General features: G+C 45.0%; 1 protein-coding gene and 1 long non-coding RNA gene across 2 annotated transcripts in view; one reads left to right on the top strand and one right to left on the bottom strand.

The window, feature by feature from the left end:
* Positions 1-9,949: 9,949 nt before the first annotated feature.
* COLEC12 (collectin subfamily member 12) overlaps positions 9,950-22,289 on the bottom strand; it is a 178,927-nt gene continuing 166,587 nt past the window's right edge. The window contains exons 8-10 of the mRNA XM_020881753.2: positions 21,557-21,666; positions 12,966-13,111; positions 9,950-11,404 (exon numbers count right to left, since the gene is read on the bottom strand). Of these exons, the coding sequence (XP_020737412.2) occupies positions 11,385-11,404; positions 12,966-13,111; positions 21,557-21,666 (276 nt within the window). The 3' untranslated portion in view covers positions 9,950-11,384. The remainder of the gene's footprint in view (positions 11,405-12,965; positions 13,112-21,556; positions 21,667-22,289) is intronic.
* Positions 18,598-21,699, top strand: LOC139030379 (uncharacterized). The gene is made up of 2 exons (XR_011482733.1): positions 18,598-19,422; positions 20,656-21,699. It is a non-coding gene; the product is annotated as an uncharacterized lncRNA (long non-coding RNA).

The raw sequence follows: 22,289 nt of genomic DNA, 5'->3' as shown, positions 1-22,289 counted from the left end.
CAATTTGATCTCTGGTTCCTCTGCCTTTTCTTTTTTTTTTCCTCTGCCTTTTCTAAATCCAGTTTGAACATCTGGAATTTCATAGTTCACACCCTGTTGAAGCCTGGCTTGGAGAATTTTGAGCATTACTTTACTAGCATGTGAGATAAGTGCAATTGTGTGATAGTTTGAGCATTCTTTGGCATTGCCTTTCTTAGGGATTGGAATGAAAACCGACCTTTCTCAGTCTTGTGGCCACCACTGAGTTTTTCAAATTTGCTGGCATACTGAGTGTAGCACTTTCACAGCATCATCTTTTAGGATTTGAAATAGCTCAACGGGAATTCCATCACCTCCGCTAGCTTTGTTCATAGTGATGCTTCCTAAGGCCCACTTGGCTTTGCATTCTAGGATGTCTGGCTCTAGGTGAGTGATCACACCATTGTGATTATCTGGGTCGTGAAGATCTTTTTTGTATAGTTCTTCTGTGTATTCTTGCCACCTCTTCTTAATATCTTCTGCTTCTGTTAGGTCCATACCTTTTCTGTCCTTCATTGTGCCTGTCACAAGGACATCACTCTCTCCTTACCAGAAATGATTCCTACCTTACCCACATGTCTGTATTAATACTATCAACCAAGGGCCTACAGAATTCCTGATCTATTAAAAATGGCTGCTTGCACACCATTGTGGCAATGGGCACATGACCACGAGATCCACTAGTCTCCCCAGATATCCCATCAATCAGAAGTAGCTAGTCTAATGGCATGGTGGAAGGACTACTGAAGGCTCAGCTAGGGTTCTAGCCTTGGGCCAATAACCTGTAAGGTTACCATGCTATCCTCCAGAGTGAAGTTATATGCACTAAGTCACTGGCTATAGTACTATGTTTCCCAAAACTGGAATTCACAGGGATAAGAACCAAAAGGTACAAATTGGTGTGGATCCTCTCAGGATCCCTGCTTATCAAGCTTGCAATTTTAGACTCCACCACTTCAAAGATTCTGGTTTCCATAAGGGGACCACCAGGCAGCAATTCAACTTGAAGCTGTGGCCACTGGAGGCAGGTCATTTGAGGCTCCTCGTGTCAGTGGAAGAACTGGCAAAGAAAAGAATTATTCTCTTGGTGGACAAAATTGACCCTAACTACTATGAGGAATAGGGTTACTCTTACACAGTGGAAATACGGAGGAGTTGACTGTAACCCAGAAGGCTTGCATAGGTGTCTCTTGGTTCTTTCTTGCCAGGGGTAAAAGTAAGTGGGCAGCTTCAACATCTATGGCTTGATGAGGCCAAAGCAGCTAAGGACTCAGGACTGAGGTTCTGCGTCAGCCCATCAAGCTGGTAGCCTCCAGTGGCCAAGGGTGAGTGACATCTAGAATGGGTGATGGGGGAGGTAGATGAGGCCTTTATCTTGGGATCTGCTTTCCAGGCAACTCAAGAAAGATTCCCAGGGTTTCCCTGGTGGCTCGGTGGTAAAGAATCTGCCTGCCAATTCAGGAGATGCAGGTTCAGTCTTCGGTCCGGGAAGATCCCAACTAAGCATATGTGCCACAACCATTGAGCCTGTGCTCTAGAGACGAGGACCCACAACTGCTGAGCCCATGTGCCGCATCCCCTGAAGCCTGTGAGCCCCAGAGCCTGTGCTCCGCAACAATGAGAAGCCTGCACCCTGCAACTGAGTAGCCCCCTGCTCACCATGCTAGAGAAAAGTGACCGCGACAAAGACCCAGCACAGCCCCAAATAAATAAGCAAAATTATATTTACAAATGAGTTATAGAAAAATATATAGAGGATCTGTGAGTGTTTAAAAAGAGAAAAGATTCCCAGCACCTACTACAGGATCTAGAACGTAGTAAGTCGGCCACAGAGGTTGACCATATGAATCTTTGATGATTGAATGAATGCAGTGAAGGAACTCAAGTTAATCCACATTTGAGAGTGCCGGGGTCTCTCAGGGAAGGTCTGTACATTAACACGTGGCACTCCCAGCCTCTGCACGGCGTGGTTCCCCCGCTGCTCCTCCCCCAGAATCAGGCCTTGTGGTGAAGGCTCACACACAGCTTGGAAGGGTACCAAAGCCCCTCTGCGCTCGCCTCCCCAAGCCAGGGTGTCACCAGCAGGAACTCATTATTCACTCAGAGTCAGAGTGACAAGAGAGAAACACAATCCTTCAGGCTTAACCATTTTCTTTCCCCCCAAATAAAAAAGCCAAGTCACACATGGCTGCAATTTGGATGCTATGTCACTTTCGCACTTTATTGCTCCTCACATAAGCCAGTTGAATGTTTTTGAACGGGACCAAATGAATGTCATTTTTAAATGATCCCATGTACCTTATCCCAATAAATGACCTAAATAAACAGCAAGCGTGATATAATTACAACATTGACAGTGGTCTCAGGCTCAGCGCCATGAAAAATTACTTTCCCTCCACCCCTTCCTTTCTCTCTCCTGGGATCAGTTGGTGGGACATAAATTCTCCAACAAATGGGCTGTCTTCTCGGGACATAATCTTAGGCCCGAAGGACTTGGAGATGTTTTTGCCTAGTGCATGCGTGCTACGTGGCTTCAGTCATATCTGACTCTTTGTGACCCTGTGGACCGTAGCCCACCAAGCTCTTCTGTCCATGGGATTCTCCAAGCTAGAATACATGGAGTGCCATGCCCTCCTCTGGAGGGTCTTCCTGACCCAGGGATCAAACCCACATCTCTTATGTTGCCTGCATTGGCAGGCAGGTTCTTTACCACTAGTGGCACCTGGGAAGCCCAATGCCAAAAGCAGAGGCTTTGCTGCTAGTGTCAGAAATCTTATCAGTCGTTAACTCTATTCCCAACTTTTTTACTTTCTCTTAGTTTTGACATTTTGACAACCTGGCTCACTGATTCTCACCTCTTATATCTCTCACCCATTCCCATTTGCTAGAATTTTGGTGGCATGTTTGAAGAGACTGAAATACTGAAAACAACAGTAAACAAGTAAGCAATAAATGACCTGAAGTCACAGCTAGGGTTTCGCACTTTCTCCAGGTGTTGTGAAAGCATCTGCAGTTACTGCCTCACTCACCTGGCAGCTTTTCCCGCTGTGTTGTTGTCGAAGAAGACCTCTTCATTGTCCTGGCTTTTTGTCCACATGATTAAACTAGCTTAAAATTTGCTTTTGGCACTAGCCTGATAAAAATATGTGCTTTATCTCTTTATCCCCAGATTCCTCCGCATGATAACTAAGAGTCCCCCAAATAAATAAATAAAGTTATATTAAAAATGAGTTACAGAAAAATATATAGAGAATCCCGAGTATAAAAAAAGAAGAGAGAGATTCCTAGTACCTAGTACAAGATCTAGAACATAGTAAGGAGGCCATAGAGATTGACCATGTGAATCTTTGGTGAATGAATGAATGAACAACTGCTTGTACAGTAAAGGTGCTCAATTTAATTCACATTTGAGAAATGCTGAGGGCTCTCATGGAACATCTGTAGGTTAACACGTGGCACGTGGCCTTTGGAGATAATGCTCCTTTGGGTAAAGTCTCACATTCCAGCCTTTCTACCAAGGCTTGTCTCCTTCCCTGTCCTTTCCTCTGTCTCTTACAGTAGTGGCTTTGGGTTTTTATTATTGAGATTTGGTTATTTTGGTGCCAACCACGAAGGGAGAGACTGGATCTTGTCTGAAGGCTGAGATCTGTGTCATGTGGATAACCGGAGACAGGTGTCCCCAGCGTGGACCCACAGATCTATACGCAAGAGAGGGGCACGTCAGGGGGCTGAATGCCCAAAAGATTCTCAACACAGGGCTTTGAAGGTGATGTCGGGTGGCACCCTGGAGCGAGGAAAGGAGCAGTCCAGGTGGGACCTCCCTGGCTGGCAAGCTCTGCTTGTCTAGCATCTGGATGCTCTCTGTGACTGTTTTTCTTTTATTGTGCTCTAGCTTTGACTGTAAGCCTTCTTCAGAGCTTCTAACCTAGAGACTGAAGGGGAGGCGGGTGCTTGGGTGTGGGTCTTGACAGAGCAGTGTCCCCCCCTGCTGTGATGACAGCAGGGACCTGTGAGACCCCAGGAGAATGTGACACTTAGGGACACGTCAGGCTGTGTGGTCTGGGACATTATCCTTCAAGTGCTTGGGGATTGGCTTCTTTTCTTAAGGGTGGTGATATTTTCTTATATAATCTGTAACACTAAGTAGAAGGTTATTTCTCAAAAATAGCAATGGGGCTAGACCAGTGTGTACTAATGGCTTCGGTCACGTCCAACTCTTTGTGACCCTATGGACTGTACCCCTCCAGGCTCCTCTGTCCATGGGATTCTCCAGGCAAGGATACTGGAGTGGGTTGTCATTTCCTCCTCCAGGGGATCTTCCTGACCCAGGGATCGAACCCATGTCTCTTATGTCTCCTGCATTGGCAGGTGGGTTCTTTACCACTAGCACCATGCCTTGTCTGGGACGCCCAGACCAGGCTAGACCAGAAAGGACAGGAATCTGGAGTTCATGCAAATGTTCAGACAGAAGATCAGCCTTGCCTGCTATTCAGAGGTGCCCAGCACCTTCCCGTGGGGGTCTCCGGTTGCAGGAACTGCCTGCCCCTGGCAGATCTGCTCCTGGGGAGGTTCATCCCCACCTAGTGTTGGGTAACATGCTGGGTCCTGGTCTCACGAGGTGTGGTTGTTTCAGGGTGTGTGTCACTGAGCTAAATCACAGAGGGAGGGAAACTGTTCCCATAGTGGGAGGGAAACAGCAACCCCCGATGCCAGGGCCAGTTGACCCAGCTGCCACTTCTCACTGCAGACTGTGGAAAAACACAGTGCAGGCGATGGAAAACGAAAACAGGAAAAGGCAATTCTGGGGCTCTAGGATTTCCAAATGCTGGAGCCACAGAGTGGAAAAGTGAGCACAGGTGATCCTGGGCAGATGATTTTCTCATTCCCTCAGAAGCGTGTGTGCAGTGGTGCTGGCTAAGGTGTCATCGGGGGCGGGAGGGGGGAAGGTGGAGGACTTCAGTGGACTTTAAGGCAGTGCTTTTTCCACTGAAAGAACTCTTTCAAATGGACTCTGGGATTAAAAAGAAAGAATAAATGGTAACAGCTTTCTCTTAGCTGATCTTCAATCTTCCTTTTTCTCTTCCATTCTATGCATCTGTGTATCTATTTATCTATGTTCCTCCCTCCTTTCTTCCCTCCCTTTTCCCCTACTTTCTTTCCATCTATCTAGCCATCATGTGATTTTCTTTTAAGTCCCCTTTTTCCTCTGAGAAATGCCAAGGTTTGTATGAAGGTACTGGTCATTATTCCTCATGCCTGTTGATCCAAGCTCCTTGGTATACTTCACCAAATGTACCAAGGTTGTAGGTGTGGGGTTGAAATATGTGACATTCTGATTATTTCTCTGCAGACTGTCAATTAGGTGGCATCTTGTGGGTGGGCCTGAAATCCTATTTTATGAAATGGACCCAAAACTATACCTTTTGAGTAAAAACAGCTTGTTTTCAAATAGTATTGTCTGAATGGAGGCATGTGCTTGGTTGCTCAGTTGTGTCCGACTCTTTGTAATCCCATGGACTGTAGCCCACCAGGCTCCTCTGTCCATGGGATTCTCCAGGCAAGAATACTGGAGTGGGTTGCCAGGCCCTCCTGCAGGGGATCTTCCTAACCCGGGGATCAAACGCAGATCTCCCACATGGCAGGCAGATTCTTTACCAGCTGAGCCACCAGGAAAGCCCAAGAATACTCGAGTGGGTAGCCTATCCCTTCACCAGGGGATCTTCCCGACCCAGTAATTGAACTGGGGTCTCCTGCACTGCAGGTGGATTCTTTACCAGCTGAGTTACCAGGGAAGCCCCAATGGAGGCATAGCAAATAGTTACTTAGAAACAAATTATTATTACCATCAAAAGCAGGGTAATGTGTGTCTGCAGCACATATGATCGCTGTATATGCTGAGTAAGCAAGAGAAAAACCACTTATTTCACTACCCAGGAACATCATGGTGGATATTTTTGGGGGAGTGGTGGCAGGATTATAGATTTATAAGAACATGTTAGCAAGTCCACTGGAGACTCTTTCTTGCTTTTTGTCTGTGTGAGCAGGATTTCCCGCAGCATCAGGCTTCTGTGTGTGCCTTTTCCTCCCAGGTCCAATGCTGGTTCTGTCCATGAGCAGAGGGCCTGGTGGGAAAGAATGAGACAAGGGGACAGAGCTATTTTCCACTTGTGTGAGTATGTCTTATAAAAGGAGGTAGACAGCAGGAGTCAAACCTGGGTCTGTCTGGCTCTAGAGCCTCTTTTCATTTGACTAATTTATATCAGAGAACTCTGTGAGAGGTCTAGTTGCTTTAGCATCTAGGGTGGTTTCTGCCATCTGGACCGGTTTGGACATCCATGGTATGGGTGCCAAGTGAATTTTTGCTTCTTTGCTTAGATAGCAAAGCGATTGATCTAGTACCTTTGTTTATTTGGCTGTACCAGGTCTTAACTGCAGCACATAAGACCTTTAGTTGCATCATGTGAACTCTTAGTTGCGGCCTGTGGGATCTAGTTCCCCAACAAGGGATTGAACCCAGCGCCCCTGTGTTGGGAGTGTGGAGTCTTAGCCACTGGACCACCAGGGAAGTCCCTGGTGTAGGACTTTCATGTAAAGAGCTCAAATCAGGATTCATCCATTATCTCCCTACTTCTGTGAGAGAGACTTGGTGATTTGAATGATTTCTTGTGGCAAAGAACAGAATACAACATAGAAAGCCGAAACTCTCAGGAGGGTTACTATGGGGGCTAGGTGGTGGTGGGTTCAAATCCCAGTTCTTAGGAAACTATTTAACTTGTCTGATTTTCAGTTAGTTTCCCTGCACAGTGGTTGGAGACAGTGCATGCCAAGTTCCTGGGAGTCATGAGGTGTTATTACAGCTACTCTGCAGTTGTGCTGGGTTTTGTCAGGCCTGGCCTAGCTCCTCTGCTCTCAGGCACAGGAACTGGTTTTAACAATCTTATAATTCCTTGCAGCTTGCAGGCATGATTTAGTGGGTCATGGCAATAAGCGATGATTAAAGAATACAGCAAACTCTGGCACCAGTGGTTGGAACACTGGCCAAAGGACAATTCTCCATCCCTGGCCAAGAGGACTAAAGCCCCTTTGGTTAAGCCTATTTAATGACCTTCTGGATAAGCTGTTGGCGGGAGCTTCCTCGCTGGCAGCTGACTCCTGCCCAAGTTGCACGGGTGATTCCTGTTTTACAAACTCAGGGCTCGTAAGTCCTCGGAGGAAGGCTGGAGGCTGGGCCATCACCCTGGCTGTGGCAGGCAGGGCTGAACTGAGATAGTTCATTCATAAACTCATTCATTGAAAAATGTGAAAACCAGGAGCTCTGCATCTGGAGCATTTGTTTTCTTAAGCCTGCTTTTCTTTGGACTCTTGGCTACCTGTGTAACCTGGGCATGCTATGTATTATATTTATTTGGCAAGGTATCTAGGAAGAGAAGAAGAAGGATGAATGGGTGGAGCAAAATCTCTACCACATCTGCTTTGTGATTTATAAAATAAGTGTGATGCTGTGCCACTAAAGGATGCTTTCCAGGAAAATGAAGTTATTGTATAGAAAAATTCCCTCTTAAAGAGATGGCCAAAGTTCACCTATACTTCTAAAACTGTTGAGCGTAACAGAAAAGAGATACTTCCTTACACTGTCATTCAGAAAAGGTTTCTAGAGCTTTTCCCTGACTCGGGGCCATATGTTGCTAAGTAGAATAAATCTCTTTTGCCAGCTGATTCTCTTCACTCAGTCTTCCATTCCTAATAGGTATATTACACATATGTCCAATATAGTAGATGTATAATAACCGACTATCATCAACACGAATGCCTTCATTTCTCCTGACTGGCTTCTCCCATTCTTCAGTTCTCTTAAGATTTTGTAGCTGACTGGCTCCATTCACCTTTCTCTTCTTAATTCAGTGATGTTTGGGCCTCTCAGCTGATCTGTAGATGGTCTTAACGCCGTGAAAGGGTTTTTCTTTCATAGTACCTGGAGCACTTGTGGGTAGCACTCGCTTGACATGAAGAGAAGTCTCAGCTTCAGGATGCCTATGCTGGGAAAGGATTCAGGCTAGAAGTGATGCTTGAGCTGAGTCTTAAAGAAGTTGAGAATGAAATCCAGGTAGAGTCTGGATTTCTAAGGAGGAGGAGCACAGTAAGAAGCAAGAAGGAGCATGGAGGAACTTTGCAGGTGGCTTGTAAGGCTGTTCCAGCTCAAGGCAAGGGAGCACGAGCGGACAGCGGAGGGGAGGCTAGAGTTACAGCTGGGGACCTGGTCCCCAGGGCCCCTGCATGCATGTCCTGCAGGCAACTCAGAAGATTTTAAGCTGGGCTAAGGGTTAGGATGGACCTAGATTTAGGGAACATAAGAACGACGAGCCTGATCAGATATGCATGACTGGGATGCGGGCAATGAGCAAGTCTTCAAATTCCCCTCAGCGTCCTCATTCCTAAAGTAGAGAGAAAGGTTTTGCACCAAGATTAGAAGAGATAATGTATGTGAAAGTGCTAAATATATTTACTTTTTAAAAATTATTATTATACTTATTATTGAGCCATGAATGAGTTAACATACTTTTCCAAGAAGAGATCAATCGGTTTTGAGGCAAAATACACTTGCTTTAGTATTGTTACCTGATTTATGGCGGGATGTATGACTGACGTAGCTTTCTACTTCCTTCAACGTCTGTTTTTTTTTTTTTTTTAAATGAGAGCAGGTCGTACTATTTGTTGTCTGCTTTAAACTCTTAAGTGCTAAACTCGGACGGATATGGGAAGAGTTGATCAAAGGTGAACACTGATTGCGAAAGAGGCAAAGAAACGGTTTTATTCTTTCTGGTTGTGCAATCATTCTTCAAGAGCCATTTAAAAAGAAAAACAGGGACTTCTCTGGAGTTCCAGTGGTTAAGACTGAGCTGACATTGCAGGGGGCGGGGGTTTGATCCCTAGTTGGGGAACTAAGATCCCACATGCTGAGGGATGGGGACAAAAATAAAAAGTTTCCATCTTCTCATAGCAACTCGTAACTTCTCATACCTTGAAAACCTCATGACATTTTTTACCAAAACTCTCCTCCCAGAAGAGCATCAGTGGTGAGTAGGTGAATAGAAACCTGGTCTATAAATAGTTAAATATATAGAGCAGAACATGAGGCATCTGGTAATGTGTGATTTTCATCTGATTTTACTCTGTTATTAAGAAGGACTTTGCTTCTGAAATAAGGAACATTTTTAAAAATTTTGAACATTTAAAAACATTTTACTTATCTATTTAACACCACGTGTGGCATGTGGGATCTTAGTTCCCCGACCAGGGATTGAACCCTTCCCCCCTGCACTGAAAGTGCAGAGTCTTAACCATTGGACCGTCAAGGAAGTCCTCTAGAACATTTTCAAAGCTCAAGTCTGAATCCTGCCTCACTCCTTGGTGATGATATGGCCCAGGAAATGATGTCACCTCCCTGAGTGCCTCCTTCTATAAAATGGGGCGAGTAAGTAGGAAGCCCCACTTCTTAGGGCTGTTGGGAGGATGACATGAGAGCATCTGATTGAAGCCTGAGAGATGATAAACCCTGGGTAAGGTATAAGGGCCAGGAGAGGAACATCTTCAGCTGTGGGAATCAGCAACATTCTCTTCTGATGATGGCATCAGATGTTTAAGTTCAAGTTGCATCCAAACATGATCTTGACTGACACCTAAGAAACCAGAAGAGGATGAAAAAGAGGATACCGTTTAGTCTATAGAAGGTCTTGAGCCTGAAGAGGTACCAGGGTCCAGGGCCTGTCTGGGATCGCAGGGCCCAGATGATGGCGGGTCTGGCCAGTCTGACCAGACCCCATGGGCAGGATAGCAGGACATCCAGGTGCTGAGGAGATGGCCACTCTTGGGCTGCAGAGACAGCATAAATGGTGACCAGGGCAAGACAACACAGTCCACACAGCTGCAGGCGTCAAAGTCAAACTCTGTCTTTATTCTTTTACCATTGTACGTGGGGTAGGTAGCAGCATGGCTGGGGAGGTCCTGGGAAGGGAATCTGGTGGGTGGAAATCTTACCTTTGAGCATCAGTTACATTTAAGCCTGATTTCAGCACACTGCATGTTAGACTTCTCCATGGCAAGTTAAAGAGTAGAAGGCAGATGGGCTCCAACAAAAGGTTCTTTGCAAGAGTTCAACACAGTGGCCAAGGTTGTATTCTTGCATTTCATCATGCATGTGCCTTGGAATTCTGTGTTTTTGGAATCTGACTCCAGAAAACATAAGATTTCCAGGTAGCATAGAGCTGTCCCCATTTTAGCATCTCTGTGTCTGGCCGATGTGATGTTATGCTTTCCTGACATTTAATATCTGCCCTGGTATGGGCCTGAAATCAAGCGTGTTCATGTCTCAGCCACAAAACAGGACCTTCTGTTAATAGCCAGATACAGGTGCTCTGTCCACCCTTCCCAACAGATGCCTCTCCACCACCCCCGACTCCGCCAAAATGAAGTAAAAAGCACATCCTGAGTTGACCATTCCTCTGAGCCTGGCAGACACACAGCAAGGGTGTTGGCTGGTGATGGGCTGGAGGCGTAGCCCACTTGGCTGAGCCACGTACATGTTCAGCCTTGACCTCCACTGGCAAAATCTGCAGGGCCATTTCTAGACATTTCAAGTGATTGACTCCTCTGAGGAAATGATACATTAAAATATACATACACACATATATTTAATTATTTTTTTAAACCACAACTGAAAAAATTTCTTTGCCACTGCATAGAATTAAATCTGACAAGAAACCCTATGAGTTTTTATTAGTACCATTATTGTTTTCTTTGGCTTCATGTACTATATTGGTAAAATGACAAAAATAAAAAGAAAAAAATTGCAAAAAGGCAAATATTTTGTACAAAAATACAAAGTTTTAAAAGCTCTTTAAGTATATTTCATATTGTTACTAAGAGTTGGCCTATATATCTGTATGTCTGCATATTTTTCCTACATTTGGGATTTTATCAATAGAAATGTAAGGTACTGTTTACACAGTGTATGTTTTCAGTTATTCCTAAAGCTCAATAACCAATGATAATCTTTTTTCTGATTGGAGCATTCCATACTCTGGAAGACATGATTTGCATAACTGTACGGTTATTGGCTGAGAAAAATCTATATGATTCAGTCCATTTGCTTACTGACAATCCGTACATCACACTAGGTAAACACTTTTGTTCCAAACTTTGTCCTTGAGCAAGGTAGATGGTAGAGAACACGGGCTTTCAATGTTTTCAGTAATTGGTCTTCAGTGCTTTCCCCCTCAATCTAATGAGAAGGTGATGCAATCAGAAAGAAGTATCTTTTGCCTTTGAGAACTGTCGACAGTTTGCTCCTATTATGATATCATGGTCCATTATAATGTAATTGCTAATTCTAAAAGAGAGGAAAAAGAATGGGTGTTAGTTCTTCTTAAAGAACAATGTTAATGGATAATTCAGAAAAAGGAGTGTGTGTTTTTAAAGAAAACATTCCAAATACATTATTCAATAATTATTTTTTTAAATAAATGCCTCGAAGTTCTTATTCAGATTCAATAAAAGGTAAAATTCACTTCAAAGGAGCCTATTCTGGGGCGTCCTAGTCTCAACTCAAATCCCAAATGTAGTAGTGCTGTTGTGTTCAGTCTTGTCTGACTCTCTGCGATTCTATGGACTGTAGACCACCAGACTCCTCTGTCCATGGGATTCTCCAGGCAAGAATACTGGAGTGGGTTGCCATTTCCTACTCCAGGGGATCTTCCTGACCCAGGGATCAAACCAGTGTCTCCTGTGTCCCCTGCATTGCAGGCAGATTCTTTACCCACTGAGCCATTGGGGAAGCCCCTTGATGTAGTTACACTTATTTATTTTTCCTTTGTTTTCAGATCCAAAAAATCATTACCAAGATCACTGCCAAGGAGATTATTGCCTATGCTTTCTTCTGGAAATTTAATGGTTTCAAATCTTACATTTGAGTCATTCATCCATTTTGAACTTATTTTCTGTAGAGTTAAGAGAGTGGTCTGGTTTCACTCTTTTGCATGTGGCTGTCCAGTTTTCACAGCAGCATTTATCGAAGAGACTCTCCTCTCCCTATTGTATATTCTTGGCTCCTTTGTCATAAATTAATTGACCATATGTGCATGGGTTTACTTCTGGGCTCTCTATTCTCTTTTACTGATAGAGATATATGCTATTTTTATGCCACTACCACACTGTTCTGATTACTGTAGCTCTGTAATATATTTTGAAATCAGGGAGTATGTCCAGCTTTGTTCTTCTTTCTCAAGATTACTTTGGCTATTTGGGGTCTTTTGTGCTTCCATACAGATTTTAGGATTGTTTTCTCTATTTCTGTGGAAAATGACACTGGAGTTCTTATAGAGATTCCATTGAATCTATAGATTTCTTTGGGTAGAATGGACATTTTAACAATACTCTTCCAATCTGTGAGCACAGAATGTTTCCATTTATTTGGGCCTTCTTCAATACCTTTCATCAATGTCTTATAGTTTCCAGTGTATAGGTCTTTCACCTCCTTGGTTAAATTTATTCCTAGATATTTTATCTTTTTTGATGCAATTGCAAGTGGTATTGTTTTCCCAATTTCTATGATAGTTTGTTATATGAAAAGACTTGGACATTGGTGCCATATGATAAAGAACAACTGATTGACCGTATTATAAGGTAATGACCTAGGCCCATTAGTCTAAAATTTACCGAGTACTTCCTCTACATTAGGCACATGTATTAACTTACTTAAGTCCTCACAAAAACCCCATTAAGAGGATTACTATTATTATTTTCCTGAGGTTAATAGCTTGCTGAGATACTAAGTGGCAGAATCAGGACTGGAATCAAGTTGCAGAACCTACTTTCAGAGCCCTTATACTCCTCTTGCCCTTTAATAAGATATAAGCTCTGCAGTGCTCTCTTAAATCCCTTCCACTGCTTACCTCTCTCCCTGTCTTGCTCGCAGATGTACTGATTCATGTCTTCACACTGGAAATCGTTCCACTGCCCAAAAGAAATCAGTCCAGCGCAATCTTCTCCAGGCCCATGGCCATGACCCCAGTTATCTGGCTGTCCAGCTTTCCAATTTCTTTTAAGAAAACAGAAATCAAGTGTTATTTGCAAAGTCACGCAGACGTTTGCTTGACCCAAGAGCAGCAGAGAAATGTAAAAAACAAAACCAAGGCCTGTCACGCATCCCAGAATGAAAATGCGCTGTTTAAAAAGCTGCACACACTCTGATTCTGAATAAGAAGCAGCTGTTTCGCAGAGGAGCGTGTGACGCAGCCTCTCCCTGCAGACTTGTTATCTTAGCTACAGTAGAGTCAGCTCGCGGAGCTGCTTCATCACATTGCTGAGGAAGTAAATCTGTCTTCAACACAGCTCGATGAGCGACAGCTTTCTAATGTGTTCTGGAATGCTGACTTCTGGGCTTGAGTGTGAATATATACATTCTGAGGATGACACACCCACACATAAACACGCACACACTTATGAGAACCCAGAGGGAATCTTTGTACATTCTGATATCTTGTCTCTAACACGTCAGAGTCAGGCAGAGAGAGAGACACCCCCCCCTTTTTTAAAAACTTTAAACCGTTTATTTTGTATTGGGGTCGAGCCGATTAACAATGTTGTGGTAGTTTCAGGTGAACTGCGAAGGGACTCAGCCATACATATTCTTGTATCCACAGACTTAGCAAATGAACTTTATGGTTGCTGGGGGGAAGGGGAAGTTAGGGACTTTGGGAAGGTCATGTACACACTACTGTATTTAAAATGGAGAGACTGTTGATATCCACTTACAAGAACCTATAAACACTTGGTTATGGTTTTCTGGCTAAGCTGTAGATAGCTAATTGCTTCAGAAAGAAATAGTAATTTAATCTTACTGAAAATGACTCATACATTTCACTGCCTTTTTTGGGAGAGAGACTCTTCAAAACAAGTTGTCTTTAAGATGAGCTCAACTTGGGGCTTATTAACTTGTCTGCTGCTGCTCCCAGCACCCCCTCGTCAGGGTTCGCTGTTCCTGCCTCTCTTTCTAAGCGATCAACTAGATGTGCTTCCAAGAGTCAAAACTTGAAAGGCTACATTTTCTTTAAGAGCCAGGTCCTTGAACAGAAGCCTGTGGTCACCTCCTGAGAGGACAAATTTGCCTCATGCGGAGGGTCCGAAAAGAACATCTGCAGCAGGAGGTGCTTCCCATAAACGATGACTCATTTCCCAAGCAGCAGCATCTGACTTCGTAATCATTCACTCTGGACCATGCCTCATGTTTCTATCAGAGTGGCAGTGGCGTTGGCCACTAGAGAGAAATCTGCCACTGTACAGACTCTGATGGCCAAAGAAAGTTCTACAGTAAAGAAACACATCTCACTACTAAGATGTTACTATTTTGAAGCCAGGTTCTTACCAGGGTCACCCAGGGATAAAGACCAAATTGCCCTCCATCTTTTGATGACAAGACCAGCAAAAATCAGGGCAGTGGGAAAAGGCGAGTCGAAATTTACACTCAAAGGATGGGAAAAAGGTAGAACTGACTCCCCTGCACCAACTGTATAGTTAGGGCTTTTTTGTTTTTTGTTTTTTTAAGAAAATGAAAAGTGAGGGACTTCTTTGGTGATCCAGTGGTTAAGAATCTGCTTTGCAATGCAGAGGATGTGGGTTCACTCCCTAGTCAGGGAACAAAGATCCCACATGCTGCAGAGCAACTAAGTCTGCGTGCCACAACTACTGAGCCCGCACACCACAGCTAGAGACTCCATGCACAACTAGAGGGCCTCTGTGTGTACCACACCGAAAGATCCCACATCACACAACTAAGACTTAACACAGCCAAATAAGTGAATAAACAAATATTTTTTAAAAATGACCTCACTGAGATAAATCCAGAGATGAAGAGATATTTGAGAGGAAACCATCAAGCAATGAGAGTATAAATGGGATGATACGTAGGTGGAAGAGTCAGAAATAGTCATTCATTTGCTCATTCATTCCAGAGGGTCTACTGCATACAAGGGCTAAAGCTAGCTGATGGCAACACAAGTGCTATAGAGAACAGACTGCCGGTCCTCACAGAACTTCCATCCTAGGCAAGAAACGAAGCAGTTACAAATCTGACTGTCACAGTGATGCCAAGAAAAGGTGAAGTTGGAAGGAAACTTTTATGGAAGCTTTTTTGGTGTGTTTCTCTCTTACCTTGACAGACCTTCCTAGAAATGGCAACGGTGCCCAGGCAGTTTGGTGGTGTTGATGTACACTTGCTTCATTTCTGCAGTTATATGAGGGGGTTCCATTCCAATTTTGCTTACCAAATTTGAGACTGTGATTCTGGATGCATTAATGATGGGACATTTGATATTTTTTTATCTCACGGTTAATTGGAAAATTGCATATATAGGAATTCTGATAGACCATCTGTTTAGTATTTTCCCCTTGCATTTCCTTGCCCTTTTCAGTAGGTAAAAGGGGTTTACAGGGAGTTCTCTGGCAATTCAGTGGTTAAGACTCTGTTTTCATTGCTATGAGCATGGGCTTGATCCCTGGTTGGGGAACTAAGATCCCACAACTGGCGTGGCATGGTCAAAAAAAAAAAAAAAAGGGATAGTCAGATGAGACGAAAGAGAACAGATTGATAATGGAAGATGATTTTTATCACCATTTGCCATTTGTTTTTTCCAGGTCATGGAAATTCTTCAGTGTGGTGCTTGAAGTAACCTTTCGGACTAAAGGTAGGACGTGGCTATGAGTGGAGTGAGCCAGGTGAGACCAGCAGGGGTGGGAGATGGAGTAGCTTGAAGCTAGGCTGCAGGGGTAGTTTGTCTTGTACATGGTCTCCCAGCATCTCTTTGGAAAAGCTAAAATCACACAGAGTGATTTGTGGTCAATCCCTCCAGTCTGCATGCTTATAACAGCACAGAGCATGTCAAGGAAACAGAATGTATATGTTCTGGAGAAGAATTTCAGCTTAAATAGTGCCTAAACCTCACTCACAGGTAGATTCTGGAAAGAGAAATGGCTGAAGCCTGGGTGCCGAGTTCTTGAATCCCATATTATAACACACAAGTTGCAGAAGTGGTTGGATTGCAACATGCATTATGTACTTGGACAGTGTATTCTGAGTACACCGGGGACCATGGAAGCACCGAGACTCACTCTTCCAGGAGCTGGAATCATGAAGCATCTCAGCTGGTGATTGTGAAGCACCCCCTCCCCATCCCCACCCTCCCTGTTCTGGGTTTATCCTCTTGGAGGTAGAGCACAAACTTTCAACCTTGGCAATCAGGCAACCCCAGGCAACCTTGGCAAACCCGCCCAACCTCACAACTTAGTACTTTCTCATCAGCCGCAAGATTGATGGAGGCTTCAGGGCTGAGAAAATTCTTCTGGTAAGAGCCTGGCCTCAAAACAGGAAAATCTTAGTAGCGAGAAGCATTTCTTTGCTATTGAATTTTCTCCTGCTATAGAGGTTTCTCTCTAGTGGCCAAAGCCAGAGTCCCTCTGATAGAAACATGAAGCATGAAGAGTGAGTGATTATGGCATAAAATGAAGCCAAAGTTTCCCTTCCAGTGCTTTTTAATTTTTGGAGACTTGTTTGATGACCCAGCACTTATTTGACAATCTTGGTGAATATGCACCTGAAAAGAATGTGTATTTGTGGCTGTTGGGTGAAAGGTTCCATAAATATCAATGAAGTTAGTTGATTGGTTGGTTGGTTTAGTCCCTAAGTGTGTCCGACTCTTGCAACCCCATACTGTAGCCTGACAGGCTCCTTTGGTCCACAGGATTTCTCAGGCAAGATTTATGGAGTGGGTTGCCATTTCCTTCACCAGGGGATCTTCCCGACCCAGGGATCGAACCCAAGGATCAAACCCGGGTCCCCTCATTACAGGTGGTCTCCAGTATTGTAGGCGATTCTGTACCAACTGAGCCACTGGGGAAGTTAGTTGATAGTGTCTGCTACATTCCTCTCGGTTTTTCTATCTACTTGGTTCTATTAATTAATGAGAAGAGAGCATTGAAAGCTCGTTTGAAGCCCTTCTCTTCACCATATGCACATTTAGGGTCAAGGTGTCTGTCTTCTTGATTGTGACAGGGTCCTGAAAATCAGACTATTTTTACGTGAGTGGAACAGTATCTCTCGCTCATACTGTGCCCAAAACTCTAGAAAAGATTCTCCAGGCTGGCACAGGGGCTGGGTCATGGTGGACACTCCAGGATAATTCACTGAATGTTATCATAAGTCCGTGGGCCAGCAGATCCCAATGTCCAGCCAGGGGACTGGTACCAGCTGGTCAAGAATGAAGTTCTCACAGGTCTGTTGTGAAAAGAGAAAAATGAGGACAACTCTGTGTGTATGTATGGGTGATGGCCAACTGTCTTTTTTGATTTTGTTTTTGTTGTTTTTGTGCTGAGATTTGTTGATAGGCGATTTTTGTCTTTTTGGCTGCCCTGTGGCATGTGGGAGCTTAGCTCCCCAACCAGGGATTAAATCCTTGCCCCCTGTACTGGAAGTCTTGACCACTGAACCGCTGGGGAAGTCCCAGTAGGTGATTTTTAAAACCCATGTCCTTAGTTGGCAAATAAAATCTTGGCAACATGGGTCAGCTCTCCATTCTTTCTCTTGGAAGTGCATTGGTGGGTGAACCCAAAGCACTTGGAAACCTGTTCCTAGGCACCATCCTGAGACATCACCGATTGCTTCTCTTGCCCCCAGTATTCATAGTCAGTGAGTCAGGTTGTATGTTTTGCTGGAAATAAACCTTTGTTCAAGTCCATGTGTACCTTAAGCTTTCAGCATCCAATCCATGTCACTGTTGCTTTTTGTCTGATTACTCCAGCACCATCTTCCTCAACCAGCTCTCAGTATAAAAATTCAAGTAGGGGCAAGAGACAGAGGAGAGAGCCTTTCACCCCTTTTCTCTTTCCTCCTTAATAGTACCCCCAACAGCCTGAAACAATTTCAGAGGGGGAGAAAGGGTAAGAGCAAAGTAGGGAGTCTGATTTCTTCTGTAACCTGGGTGAGGCATGGGGAGGGGCCAGGTCCAGAAACCAATGTGTATGGCAGGGGAAAGGGAAGTGATGGACCGTGCATGGAGGCCACAGAAGCAGAGAGGAGGAGGGTGCAGGTGAGTCTGAGTATGTGGAGAGGTACCTGTGTTGGGTACCTTGTATTGGGAGATACCTGGGAAATCCCATGGACAGAGAAGCCTGGCGGGCTACAGGCTATAGGGTCACAAAAGAGTAGGACACAACTTAGCAACTGAACAATGACAAGAAAATGATGATGGCGATGACAACAGGAGGTGTTGTTGTTCAGTCCCAGCTGTGTCTGACTCTTTGTGGCCCCATGCACTGCAGCACGCCAGGCCTCCCTGTCCTTCATCATCTCCCAAAGTTTGCCCAAATTCAGGTCCATTGCATTGGTGATGCCACCCAGCCATCTCATCCTCTGACACCTCTTCTCCTTCTGCCCTCAGTCTTTCCCAGTATCAGGGACTTTTCCAGTGAGTTGACTGTTTGCATCAGATGACCAAAATATTGGAGCTTCAGCTTCAGCATCAGTCCTTCCAACGAGAATTCAGGGCTTCTTTCCTTTAGGATTGACTGGTTTGATCGCCTTGCTGTCCAAGGGACTTTCAGGAGTCTTCTGCAGCACTACAGTCCCAAGGCATCAATTTGGCGTTCTGCCTTAGACAAGTAATAGGAGTAATATAATATGAACACTAGCAGACAGCATTTCTTCAGCACTTCCCATGGGCTCACTGTCATTGCTGCTTGATACGTATCATCTCTTAGAATGTTTACAGTACCGTGTGGGTGCTTCTGTCACCTGCACTTCTAGATGAGGGCATGGAGGTTCACGTGGTTGGGTAACTTACACAGGGTCACGTAGCTCCTGAGTGCTAGCTGAAGGCCTGGAACCCAGACCTGGTGAACTCCAGGGCAGATACTCCCTTCCCTTGCTGCACAGGCTCTTTTTCGCGTTTGTGGCCTGTTTATTATTATGTGGCAAGTTCAATTAGCCTTCGGCTATTGAGGCCTCATAATATGTCTGCCTAATTTATTCTTGCTTTTAAAATCTGATCCTGGGGATTTTGACGTCTATGTGTCCCTTTGGGTGGGAGACAAGAAACAGAGTCTGGGCTCTGGCTGGGGTGCTGTGCAGTTGTGGCTGGGAACAGAGCTCCCTGAAGGTGTCTGGTGATGTGATTCTTTCCTGTCCCAGGTACCAATGCTGGGCTGTCACCCCAATCAGTACTTCCTGCTGGAGCCTGGGAGACAGGAGAAAATTCCACCCTGGGAGAGCTGGCAGGGGTGCTACTGTTCCTGCTCAATCCATTCCACGTGGGCCAACCCAATTTGTGCTTAGAGGAGGGCTTCAGATTGAATTTCTTAGTGAGTCTAACCCAGACCTTTTTTTTTTTTTTTTTTGCATTTATGACTGTGAGAAAAGTGGAGGAGACTGAAGTTATTTTTTTTTTAGCTCCCTGCTGACTCCTTTAAAAAATGATCCATACTCTTGACTGTCAAAGTGACACATTTATCTTTCCCTTAGTAGTCTCTGCCTTCTGTCCCAACTGCCACTGCTCTGATTTTATTTTTTAAAATTTAACTATTTCTTTGCATCAGGTTTTAACTGAGGACTCCCCTCCCCACTTCCACTGCTCTGAGTTTATTTGTTTAAAAATATTATTTATCAATTTATTTTACTGAATCAGGTTTTAACTGAGGTATATGGAATCTTTGTTTCTTTTTTTAATCTTTTAGTTGCAGCACATGTGAACTCTTTACTTGTAGCATGTGGGATCTAGTTCCCTGACCAGGGATTGAACCTGGGTCCCCTGCATTCGGAGTACAGCGTGGTAGCCATTGGACAACCAGGGAAGTCCCTCCACCTCTCTGATTGTAGATGACAACTCTCACAACTGCTTTGAGTCTTCTGAAGCGTATCCTTGCTGCGATGGACGCCCTCTTTGGGTGTCAGCTACGTTTCCGGGGGCCAGGATGTGATGTGGCTTCCTCCCACCAGGGATGGGTGTGCAGGAAGCAGACTGGCGGTCTGCTGAGCCAGGAAAGAGATATCCATTTGTCCTGGGGGCAGTCTGAGGCTCACCTTTGGAGCTGACCCCAAATCTTCAAATGTTCCACCTCAATGTTTGGTTGCCATTCTAAAAGAAATGGCCTGGGTGGTTCATTCCCTAGTGGGCCAGTGGTTAAGAATTCACCTTGCAATGCAGGGACTGTGGCTTTGATCCCTAGTTGGGGAACTAAGATTCCACAAGGCATGGAACAACTAAACCCACTGGCTACTGAGCCCCCATGAGGCAGCTAAGACCTGATGCAGCCAAATAAATAAATGCTTAAAAAAATCCTTTAAAAGAAACGGCCTTACTCTGGTTTCCATCTATATCCTCTGATCATGCTTGTCACATAGAGAATTTAAAAGCATAAGAAGCCTGTCTACCCACACACACAGGTACACGCATGTGTGCGGGCACACACACACAGAATCTCTACCTGGCCCCTCCATCCCTCAAGCCCGTCTTCCTGTCCTTGACCACGACTGCTCCAGCCCTGATGCCCGGACACTGTCCTGGACCAGAAACACACTCCATCTCTTCTCTCCAGGGTCCAAGGATGCTGCGGCTACTGCAGCTCAGGACAATCCTGAAGCCAAGATGCCCACACACCTGCTTGAGCCTCTGTAGGACATGTCTTCTCTGTCTCCAGCAAAGGAAAGGTTCACAGGTGGGTTTTTATAAACTCTGCCCTATTTGGTACAGTGTGTGTGGCACAGCTTCACATTTCCGCATCCACTGGAGGCAAAGCAAGAGGAGGATGAAGAGGTGAAATGGAAACAGGCGCAATTTCATCCTCTTCAGACCCTGGGGTGGGATTAGGGCAGGAGTGGATGCTGGGGTCCGGTGAGGCGCATGGAAATTTCTGTGCCCCTGGGAGCTTTGAGAAGGTTCTATGAACTGCTTCCGTTCTCTGTTGCTGCCTTTACAGAACTAGGTCACACTGGACTTACGGGGACTCTTCAAACCTGCGGGAGATGGTCGTCCCACAAGTGCACTTGAACTTTCTGTGTGTAGGGGAGTCATCAACTTGGAGTTCATCCCCACACTCTGGCCAGAAGCCCAGTGAGGGCTGGGACACCAACAGCGTCATCCTGAAGGGAACGCCCTGCCCATGCTGGAAACACATCTGGGGAGCTCGACTGAACTGGGGGAGCCGGGCTTCCTTCGCTTTTGTGGCGGCACTTAAAGAGCACGCTTAGCCTTCTCTTTATTATACCACCCTGGGTGGTTTTATGAGTCTTTGTGTTTGTTTGGTTTTTTTTTCTTAGTAGAAATGAAGAAAAATTCACTCCCATGAGAAGAGGAAAAAAGCCCGACTTTTACCCCATATTGATTTCCCTCCATGGAAATAAACACGCAGCTGGCACCCAGAGCCTGAGTGTGAGGACTGCGCTGACACAAGCTTGTTCAGGAAGAAACACAGGCCAGCGGACGTCTCTGAGACTCACTCGTACTCCAGAAATGTCCCATCCAGCCACCTCCATTCATTCTCCCGCTGCAAGTCCGTGAGGCCAATCCAGTAGTTCTCTTTCGCCACCATCTGCTTTTTGATCCATTGCTGGAAAATAAAATCATAGACGGTGCGTCACTATTTCTTGAACAGATGTTTGGGGGGCTTTCAGTATTTAGAAATGAGGGACACTTTCGAAGGGGATGCTTGCCATAACTTGTGCACTGCTTTTGCTGTCCTCTTTTCACTGCACTTGTTTGGCCCTGGGGTTTTTTTGTTTTTGGTGGTGGGCAGGGGGAAGGGGAGGGCTTTGACATGTTTTCCTATTATATTATAAGCAATACTCCTAAACTATCCAGACCACTCATGAATCCCACCAGGCTCCACCCCCTCCCACAACCTCTCCCTCTGATGTTCTAATACAGTAACAGCCACAGCACTATCAAGCTCTTCCCCCTGGCCGGGTCCCACGTCCAGTGTCACACATAACATGTCTTTGAGCCATTACAACCGCCAACCTAATAAAGGTGACAAGTGGTTGAGCTGGGATCAGGCCCAGGAGCCTGACCACTGTCTTCTGGATGCTCATTTCCAGTCAATTACTGTAGAAGCATCCGTTTTCAGGGTCCTGTCTGCCAGAGACATGCAGGGGAAAGGAAGGAGGCCCCTGAGACACTGCGGCATTAAAGAGAAAGAAAGCACTGGTGTTGTTGCTGAATGGACCTCAGTTT

Source organism: Odocoileus virginianus, chromosome 22, assembly GCF_023699985.2.
Source record: "Odocoileus virginianus isolate 20LAN1187 ecotype Illinois chromosome 22, Ovbor_1.2, whole genome shotgun sequence".
NCBI classification, from domain to species: Eukaryota; Metazoa; Chordata; class Mammalia; order Artiodactyla; family Cervidae; genus Odocoileus; species Odocoileus virginianus.
This window is presented reverse-complemented; position numbering and strand designations above follow the sequence as displayed.